At 37.5% G+C, this 10386-nt stretch overlaps 2 protein-coding genes across 4 annotated transcripts in view; both read right to left on the reverse strand.

Moving 5' to 3' along the window:
* The window catches only part of LOC100179691 (ribosomal oxygenase 1-like), an 8844-nt gene extending 6661 nt beyond the window's left edge, over positions 1 to 2183 (reverse strand). The window contains exons 1-4 of one of the 3 annotated variants that reach the window (XM_026838419.1): positions 2094 to 2183; positions 1590 to 1682; positions 616 to 808; positions 282 to 390 (exon numbers count right to left, since the gene is read on the reverse strand). In XM_026838419.1, coding sequence (XP_026694220.1) covers positions 282 to 390; positions 616 to 808; positions 1590 to 1676 — 389 coding nt within the window. In that variant the 5' untranslated portion in view covers positions 1677 to 1682; positions 2094 to 2183. Of the gene's footprint in view, positions 1 to 281; positions 391 to 615; positions 809 to 1589; positions 1778 to 2093 lie in introns of those variants that run through there. The other 2 variants (XM_026838420.1, XM_002119751.5) reach the window with 2 other exon arrangements.
* Positions 2184 to 2281: 98 nt separating this feature from the next.
* LOC100177975 (alpha-(1,3)-fucosyltransferase 9-like) lies at positions 2282 to 5672 on the reverse strand. The gene is made up of 6 exons (XM_018815518.2): positions 5443 to 5672; positions 4786 to 4881; positions 4410 to 4489; positions 3986 to 4102; positions 3565 to 3756; positions 2282 to 3011 (listed from the first exon to the last, which is right to left on the reverse strand). Exons 1-6 carry the CDS (start codon positions 5653 to 5655, stop codon positions 2459 to 2461), a joined length of 1251 nt encoding a protein of 416 aa, XP_018671063.1. The 5' UTR covers positions 5656 to 5672; the 3' UTR covers positions 2282 to 2458.
* Between the last annotated feature and the right edge of the window lie 4714 nt (positions 5673 to 10386).

Consider the following 10386-nt stretch of genomic DNA (forward strand, 5'->3'; position numbering starts at 1 on the left):
AAGACACTTAACGGCAATTGCTCCAACCCAGTGGTCACTAATGGGTTGTCCAAATTATCAGCCATACAAAAAAAAATAAAAAAAATCCCCCCATAAAATAATTACCCACAAAGCAACATACATGGTTACCCGTAAGCTGGCACGAGGTGTTAAACCCGTGTTATAACGACTGTCATTTTCCGGCCAGGCGAGGATAAGGTAAGTTACATTCATTCATTCAAAAACAGTTTAAAATTTTTAGAAATAAAACTTTTTAATTTATTATTGTTTTTAAAACTTACACATGTTGTCGTGTTCCGAACTTAACTGGCTTTGGGGCAAAATTGACCAACGGGCTTCTAGTGTTTGTAGTTGATGGAATGCATGAAGGTTCCCATTGTTGGTATGTGCCTACGGTGGATGCATGTTAACTTGGTATGGGTATCAAAAATTTTATTCCACAAGGGTGAGGTCTTACAGGTGATTTAGACTACGGTGTGGACCGGAGTTCATTAAATAACTTATGTTGTTTACTAGGAAATTTGTCGAGCAAATTAACTTATAAAAGCCTTTAAATGACCTTAGCTTAGTTTTATTAAAGTTTGTCTAAGATTGTTATTTCTGCAAAACAGACACCTGTCACTCCTTGAAGTAACTTCTTATGTTTTGCCTTTCTCTTGGAAGAAGCTCGACGAAGAGAAAACGCAGCTTTGTTAGAAAAACTTTTGATGAAAGAAGAAGAAGGTTTAGCTTTGTCATCATTGAGTGGATGATAAACAGCAGGTGTCATATTCTCTTGGAGGGAAGGGGAACTACCAGCTCTTTCTCTCTGTTGGTTTGTAATTTAGGAAATAGTTAATATTCTAAAACATAACCAGAGACCTATTCAACAGGTCATAAGTAAGGTCCTATTTTGAAACTTTTCATTAGGCAAAACGAAAACACCACGAATGGTCTTCTCGGCTATCGAATAAAGTAAGTCGACTCGGTCGCGGTTACTATTGGTTACTGCATTTTTTTGGCTCGACTAAAATTAATTCGGCCGACTAACTTTGTGTGCATTACATCATTTGACTAAATTTTAGTTGGTCGATTTAGGCGTCGACTACTTTATTCAGTAGCCGAGATTGCCATCCTGGGTGGGATAAAGTTGCTTCATGCTTTAGGGAGGTCCCAAAGCAAGGCTGGGTTCTAGGAATTAGACCAGAGTTAACTTACTTTCATACACAAGGCTGAAAAGTGTGGTAACTTGTAAGCACACAAAGATAAAAAATGGTGCAAAAAATATGAGCCAGAGTGACATGCGCTGTCACCGCACCAGGCCCATGAAAGACTTAAATAGACCTTCCGGGTGTTGGAGTAATGGGCCAAATCTGGCCTAAAAATCTTATATTAATTAAAGAAAACATTAAGACAACAGAACCACTAACTAAAACAATGTTGCTGCTGCATTTATTGCTGCTGTATCTAAGGCAGGAATGGTGTGGAGTTTTTTAATTTATTATCAAAAGTGGTAGATTTATACTATAAAGTAAAACGAATATCAAGGGAATCAAAACAGAAAAGAGTAAGGGAATAAAAACAAAATAATTATAACATGCAAAAGATACCTTTAGTTTCTGTGTGGTTGCTGCTTCGGCTGAATAAACAGCAAATGCTGAAACCGATTTGCTCGATGGTTTGCTTGATTTTCCCATTGTAGACTATACAAATCCAGATATAAATAAATACTCACCCCACTTTAAAAACTTATTTTTAATAAAACATTAAACGTGCATGCTTAGGGGAATCCCCTACGTGTTTAGCGCAAAATTTCCACAAGTTGGGGTAAATATTTTTATTTTTCTATTTCGGGGAGCTAGTTTAGCTGTTGCGCATTGTTCAACTTTAAATAGTGTGAAATACAATACGTTTTGCAATACCACTCGATTAACGTTAGATCAATAAACCATTGGCATTAAGTACAAAAGTGCGGAACAGTTTAACAAGGCTATTTTATAGTCGTGAGAATACGGATATATAATTATGTCAATGTTCTCTGTTTACTAAAAATGAGACAAAAATAAAAACATGAACAATCTTACCCAACAATAAAAAAACATGAACCATCTTACCCGAAAATATTCAGAAACAGCTGATTGATTTACTATCCTTTCAACTTATAATAGCAGTCTAATCGTTAAGAACGACATGGCAAACAAGTGGTTAGCACGCCTGCCTCTAACCCAGAGGTAATGGTTTAAAGGCTCGACCACTTGCGGCATGTGTGTTCTTGCAAGACACTTAACGGCAATTGCTCCGAGCCAGTAATGGGTTGTTCAAATTATCAACTCTACATACAAAGATCGCCGCCCAAAACAAACCAGGTAACTTGTAAGCAGGCATGAGGTCACCGATAACCACAGGTGTCACACGGGTGTTCTGTTTCATACACCTCATGCCTGCTTACAAGGCCACGCGAGGATAAGGCAAGTTACATTTATTCGAAGAGACACTCGTGGTTATCAGTCCCATACCACCAAGCATCTAAGTTTTTAACAACCCGATGTTTTATATGACGTCGAACTTTAACTTTCCTTTGTGAGTGGTCAACATACCGCACGTAATAACTGCGCATCTCGATTTCCGAATCGTCTTCGATTCCATGCAAAATATTACATAGACGACACGCTCCTGCGGTAGACCTGGCATAAGCATCCGTGAGTTGCAGATGCTTCCGCCACTCATGATATTCCATATAAGCTGTATTGTTCTTATCAAGGTAACTTATATAGTTCGCTAGATCTGCTGCTGATTTGAAATCTTCAACATGAATGAACGAATGTGGAGGCGCTATCACTTCTACATCCGACTTTTTCGGCCCCCAAACAATGGGTATTGTTCCTGAATACAAACCATGGTGTATGAACTTCTCTGTGACGTAATCCCGACAATGGAAAGAATTCTCGAACGCAAAGTAGAATTTGTAGTCGCCAACGAAACGAAAGAATTCTTCATTGCCCCGCTCTAAGTTAACGGTCTGATTAAAACATCTGGAAAGAAGCGCAATTTTGACTCGACAGTGAGCATGAGGTGTATGAATACATCATGTGTGTCTGGTGTATAAGAAGACACCAATATGATAACTCGACAGTGAGCATGAGGTGTATGAATACATCATGTGTGTCTGGTGTATAAGAACACATCCATGTTATAACTCGACAGCGGGCATGAGGTGTATGAATACACCATGTGTGTCTGGTGTATAAGAAGACACCCATGTTATAACTCGACAGTGTGCATGGGGTGTATGAATACACCATGTGCGTCTGGTGTATAAAAGACACCCATGTTATAACTCGACAGTGTGCATGGGGTGTATGAATACACCATGTGCGTCTGGTGTATAAAAGACACCCATGTTATAACTTGACAGTGAGCATGAGGTGTATGAATACACCATGTGTGTCTGGTGTATAAAAGACACCCATGTTATAACTTGACAGTGAGCATGAGGTGTATGAATACACCATGTGTGTCTAGTGTATAAGAAGACACTCATGTTATAACTCGACAGCGGGCATAAGGTATGGAATAAATGCTAACCTGCCATATGTATCAACTTTAAGTCCAGATTTTAAAAGTTCTTTGAAATATTTCATTCTTTTTTTGGCTCCAAATCGTCTTTTACAATTTGAAACGATCCAAACGCCCAGTCTTTTCTTCACCGGAACGAATTTACTTATTGCTCTGATAACCTCTCTTGCACCATACGGTGTGTAGATGGAGGAATCTCTCCTGTATTTATGGGATAACAACTGTTAATATTTTGTTTATAATGCCGAAACTTTTCAACCGACATCGTTACAATAAAACATTGAATATCCCTTATTATAATTCCTTGACCGGAAAAATATAGTCGTTATAACACGCGTGTTCTGTTTCATACACCTTGTGCGCATGCGTAGTAGTACCAACACGCAAGCGGATTAAATGTTAGGAAACAATTTACAATGTTCCCACTCACCTATACGTCATCGTAGCGTTGAAGTAATTATTCTCAAACGCAACGAAATCTTTTTTTCTCCACGATATCATTAACGGTGATTCCCTGTTAAACCAGATGTAATACATATCTGGTCTCCTGAGGAATTAATAAAGATATATGTTAAACAACAGTGGTTTGAAACTATATAGTCTATATGTGGGTATGTCTTATACATCAAGGCGCGTCATGGAATATATGATTCAGGCGAATGTTTGCCAAGTATACCCCATTCAAATTATATAGCAATTTAGGCCTATATTGTAAAGTGCAAAAAAGCTCCCAAACCCCGTGAAATATCTAAGTCATTTGATGCAGCAACACGCTGCTAATGTATTTGTTTGGAAGATAAAACAGTGAGAGCAATTATACCGAATATAAACAAAGATAGAAGTTCCACTTTTACCTTAAATGATCAGGTGGCATTTCATCCTCCATCATGCAGTTGTTGTGAAAAATTACTGCGGCCGTTCTGGGGTCTGAGATCTAATATAAATAGCATATAATGACATATATATTAAAGAATACGTTCGGTACTAAGGGCTATACACTTGTAAGCGGACACGAGGTGTATAAAACTGAACACTCGTGTTTAACGACTATCGTTGCCCTGCCCCACGAGAATAAATAAATAACATTTATTCATTTCACAGGTAACCCTATTCGTTTTAGTTGCCATGCCACAGTAGTTTCTGTCAGTCAGGCATTTTCGATTATTTGTTGTTAATAACATAAGTGAATGAAGATTGGGTTATCAATATAAACTACAACGTATATCTCACCAACGATTTATTCGTAGACATTGTACACCAACCACAATAATCTTTGCTGAGTTGTTTCAACTTGTGGGGGTGATTATGACACCAGTTTATTATAATCTGAAACATGATGTTGGTTGGGGTAAGATGGCCAGTGTTTTTATTCTCCTTTATCGTTTTATTTGGTACTAAACAAAAACACTGATTGATTTATAACCGTATCCTCTCGACTCTGGGATTTCGGTGCTAACGGTATTCATCTTACTCCACAAAATATTTACGTTGAGATTATCAACAATGAGGTTTGAATTTTGTGCATGCTTCAAACCAGTGTTTCTCAACCTTTCATGGTTCGTATGTTCTATTAGAAGCATTCAACACCCGTGACCCCCATTTAAATAGTATACGTCTTTAACCGTATAAGGAATGTAGACAACAAATAAAACTTCGGGGCAAATCGGGATACCGTTAGCGCCTAAATCCCATCGAATGTGTTTTAAACAATTAACAAATAACGCTGTTATAGAGTCGAGAGGGTATGGTTATGTAATTATATAAGTATTCGTTGTTTGCTGCCAAATAGGACGACAAAAGCGAGTGAAAACACGTGCAACCATACCCCACCTTACTACATATGAACAATCTTTTAGTCGATTCAAAAATAAATAAAATGTTTTCCACCTTTTCCTTGAGCTTGGCGATATTCAAGGCATCTTGCAACGTCATAATACCAAACTGCGTCGTTTCTTTTGTTCCATTATTGTTTCGTTGCGGTTGCAAGTTTTTCAATTGTTGCTTCTTATTAATGTTTATGACGTAACAAACAATTACCATGAATATAACAATGCACGCGAATGTCTTGAATCTTTGCATCATCAAGATATATCTAAACATAATTCCAATGCATTATAAGTTTCTCAGTATATACTGAAACATTATATAACAAATATTCTGAATTGTATGGAGGTAAAAGTGAGATCTTGGAGCTTGCTTCATAGACCTGAGTTGGCCTATCATGCTAACACAGGTACAGAAAGTAAAAGAAGTTAAGTTACTCGGTTAGATACTACAATACTCAAAACATAACTTGAAAAAATATGTTCTGTACATAAACCTGTGCAATCATATTCTTCGTACAACCGACACTATAGAACTGACATAACAAAACAGACGTGCTAATCAACAACAAGGAACAAAACTGCAAGTCATTAGCCAAGTAATAATTATAGCTTCAAGTATTTCCTCAAAGCAGAAAAAGGCAATTTACATCTTTAATGAAAGCACAGGAGCAATAAAAAGGAATGAAAACATGTCTCATCTTACTCCATCCTATGCTATATTTAAGACAGTTTGATTTCAGCCAAGAGTCCCATGATTTGGGAATGTGCTGGCATTTACAACCGATAAGCCGCGTTCCTTCACAAAATGCCAAATTCAACCAATCTTACTAAAACCGACTGCATTATTCAAACTGATGAAACGTGTTGTGGTTTTAACCAACAGCAGGAATGTTTTGTTTTGTCCCGGACCTTGCAGTTACTTTCCACGACTTCCGTGATACCGTAATTATCGTGCTATACTTGAAGGGTTGTTGATCAGCACGTCGGTTTTGTTGTTGTATAAGTTCTATAGTGTCGGTTGGTCAAAGATTAAGTTAGAAAGTTTGATGTTCACAACAGATTTTCAAGTTATGTTTTGAGTATTTTAGTATATCTATAGGCGAGTAACTTCTCTTCTTTTACTTTTTGTTACCTGTGTCAGCATGATGGGCCAACTCAGCAGGTCTAAAGCAAGTTTTATGTACAGATTTTTTACTTCTGTTTTGTGTATTGTAATATCTAAGCAAACAAACTTATTTTGCCGTCTTTAACTTGTAACGACTCCAAAAGAGCGTCGTGAAATGTTAAAACACGATCATGAAATATTTGGACTTGGGTGTTGGGACTTGGGTTAAAGTTATCCCATCTTACCCCACATTACCTTCCCTACAATAAACGAGCAGCTTGTTCCCTTAAACACATCGGTTCCGCACAGAACCGCGTATTTCCTTTGTAATTTGAATGCAACGACTTGGGTCGTTTACTGCTTTGAGGAAATTCTTAAAGCCATTATTACTTGGCGAATTACTTGCAGTGCTCCTTGTTGTTGGTTTTGTTATGTAAGTTTTATATACTTGCGGTGGGGCGAAGAATAAGTTAGAAAGTTTAATGTACAGAACAGGTTTTTTAGTTATGTTTTGAGTATTATACTATCTAACCGAGTAACTTCTCTTCTTTTACTTTCTGTAACTATGTCAGCATGACGGGCCAACTCAGGGCAAGATCTCACTGTTACCTCTACAGATCAGAACATTTGTTATACAATTTTCTTGGTATATACTGAGAAACTTATAATGCATTGGAATTATGTTTAGATATATCTTGATGATGCAAAGATTCAAGACATTCGCGTGCATTGTTATATTCATGGTAATTGTTTGTTACGTCATAAACATTAATAAGAAGCAACAATTGAAAAACTCGCAACCGCAACGAAACAATAATGGAACAAAAGAGACGACGCAGTTTGGTATTATGACGTTGCAAGATGCCTTGAATATCGCCAAGCTCAAGGAAAAGGTGGAAAATATTTTATTTATTTTTGACTCGACTGAAAGATGAGGTGAATACCGTTAGCACCGAAATCCCATATCTCCAAATTTTGTTTTTATTAATTAAACGCTCTTTCGAGAGCATACGGTTATAAACCAGAAAATGTTTTTGATTAGTACCAAATAAAACGATAAAGGTGAATGAAAACACTGGCCATCTTACCCCAACCAACATCATGTTTCAGATTATAATAAACTGGTGTCATAATCACCCCCACAAGTTGAAACAACTCAGCAAAGATTATTGTGGTTGGTGTACAATGTCTACGAATAAATCGTTGGTGAGATATACGCTGTAGTTTATATTGATAACCCAATCTTCATTCCGCACTTATGTTATTAACAACAAATAATCGAAAATGCCTGACTGACAGAAACTACTGTGGCATGGCAACTAAAACGAATAGGGTTACCTGTGAAATGATTCAATGTTATTTATTTATTCTCGTGGGTCAGGGCAACGATAGTCGTTAAACACGAGTGTTCAGTTTTATACACCTCGTGTCCGCTTACAAGTATATAGCCCTTAGTACCGAACGTATTCTTTAATATATAGTAGGCTAGGGTAGGGGAAGATGGGACACCTTTAGCACATAATATCCAAATAGCCCTATCAGGTTTTAAACAATTAACAGCGGCTTATGAGAGTCGTGAGCATATAGATTTATAATTCTTTGAATATCTTTTGTTTACAACCAAACGGGAAAAGGAAAGAGAATGAAAAGGTGTCCCATCTTCCGCCGCCTTACTATATTTGTCATTGTACCATTTATTTTAGATCTCAGACCCTAGAACGGCCGCAGTAATTTTTCACAACAACTGCATGATGGTGGATAAAATGCCACCTGATCATTTAAGGTAAAAGTGGAACTTCTATCTTTGTTTATATTCGGTATAATTGCTCTCACTGTTTTATCTTCCAAACAAATACATTAGCAGCGTTGCTGCATCAAATGACTTAGATATTTCACGGGGTTTGGGAGCTTTTTTGCACTTTACAATATATAGGCCTAAATTGCTATATATTGTTTGAATGGGGTATACTTGGCAAACATTCGCCTGAATCATATATTCCATGACGCGCCTTGATGTATAGGACATACCCACATATAGACTATATAGTTTCAAACCACTGTTGTTTAACATATATCTTTACTAATTCCTCAGGAGACCAGATATGTATTACATCTGGTTTAACAGGGAATCACCGTTAATGCTATCGTGGAGAAAAAAGACTTTGTTGCGTTTGAGAATAATTACTTCAACGCTACGATGACGTATAGGTGAGTGGGAACATTGTAAATTGTTTCCTAACTTTTAATCCGGTTGCGTATTGGTACTACTACGCATGCGCACAAGGTGTATGAAACAGAACACGCGTGTTATAACGACTATCGTTTTTCAGTCAAGGAATTATAATAAGGGATATTCAATGTTTTATTGTAACGATGTAGGTTGAAAAGTTTCAGCATTATAAACAAAATAGTAACAGTTGTTATCCCATATATACAGAAGAGATTCCTCCATCTACACACCGTATGGTCCAAGAAACGTTAGAGGCCCAAATAAGTTCGTTCCGGTGAAGAAGAAACTGGGCGTTTGGATCGTTTCAAATTGTAACAGAGAATTTGGAGCCAAAAAAAGAATGAAATATTTCAAAGAACTTTTAAAATCTGGACTTAAAGTTGATACATATGGCAGGTTAGCATTTATTCCATACCTTATGCCCGCTGTCGAGTTATAACATGGGTGTCTTCTTATACACCAGACATACATGGTGTATTCATACACCTCATGCTCACTGTCAAGTTATAACATGGGTGACTTCTTATACACCAGACATACATGGTGTATTCATACACCTCATGCTCACTGTCGAGTTATAACATGGGTGTCTTCTTATACACCAGACATACATGGTGTATTCATACACCTCATGCTCACTGTCGAGTTATAACATGCTTCTTATACACCATACATACATGGTGTATTCATACACCTTATGCCCGCTGTCGAGTTATAACATGGGTGTCTTCTTATACACCAGACATACATGGTGTATTCATACACCTCATGCTCACTGTCAAGTTATAACATGGGTGACTTCTTATACACCAGACATACATGGTGTATTCATACACCTCATGCTCACTGTCGAGTTATAACATGGGTGTCTTCTTATACACCAGACATACATGGTGTATTCATACACCTCATGCTCACTGTCGAGTTATAACATGCTTCTTATACACCATACATACATGGTGTATTCATACACCTTATGCCCGCTGTCGAGTTATAACATGGGTGTCTTCTTATACACCAGACATACATGGTGTATTCATACACCTCATGCCCACTGTCGAGTTATAACATGGGTGACTTCTTATACACCAGACATACATGGTGTATTCATACACCTCATGCCCACTGTCGAGTTATAACATGGGTGTCTTCTTATACACCAGACATACATGGTGTATTCATACACCTTATGCCCACTGTCGAGTTATAACATGGGTGTCTTCTTATACACCAGACATACATGGTGTATTCATACACCTTATGCCCACTGTCGAGTTATAACATGGGTGTCTTCTTATACACCAGACATACATGGTGTATTCATACAGTCAAAACTGCTCTTTTTCCAGATGTTTTAAACAGCGCGTTAGCTTAAAGCGGGGCAGCGAAGAATTCTTTCGTTTCGTTGGCGATTACAAATTCTACTTTGCGTTCGAGAATTCTTTCCATTGTCGGGATTACGTCACAGAGAAGTTCATACACCATGGTTTGTATTCAGGAACAATACCCATTGTTTGGGGGCCGAAAAAGTCGGATGTAGAAGTGATAGCGCCTCCACATTCGTTCATTCATGTTGAAGATTTCAAATCAGCAGCAGATCTAGCGAACTATATAAGTTACCTTGATAAGAACAATACAGCTTATATGGAATATCATGAGTGGCGGAAGCA

The sequence above is a fragment of the Ciona intestinalis genome, unplaced genomic scaffold, assembly GCF_000224145.3.
Source record: "Ciona intestinalis unplaced genomic scaffold, KH HT000079.2, whole genome shotgun sequence".
Lineage (NCBI taxonomy): Eukaryota > Metazoa > Chordata > Ascidiacea > Phlebobranchia > Cionidae > Ciona > Ciona intestinalis.

What these genes read in the sequence shown, in the direction of transcription:
- LOC100177975 (XM_018815518.2), bottom strand. Translation starts at nt 5,655, where the DNA reads ATGTTTAGATATATCTTGATGATGCAAAGATTCAAGACATTCGCGTGC. An exon ending in TCGCCAAGCTCAAGGAAAAG is followed by an intron (nt 4,882 to 5,442) that starts GTGGAAAACATT and finishes ATCATGTTTCAG; the next exon opens with ATTATAATAAACTGGTGTCA. An exon ending in AACGCTACGATGACGTATAG is followed by an intron (nt 3,757 to 3,985) that starts GTGAGTGGGAAC and finishes CCATAAATACAG; the next exon opens with GAGAGATTCCTCCATCTACA.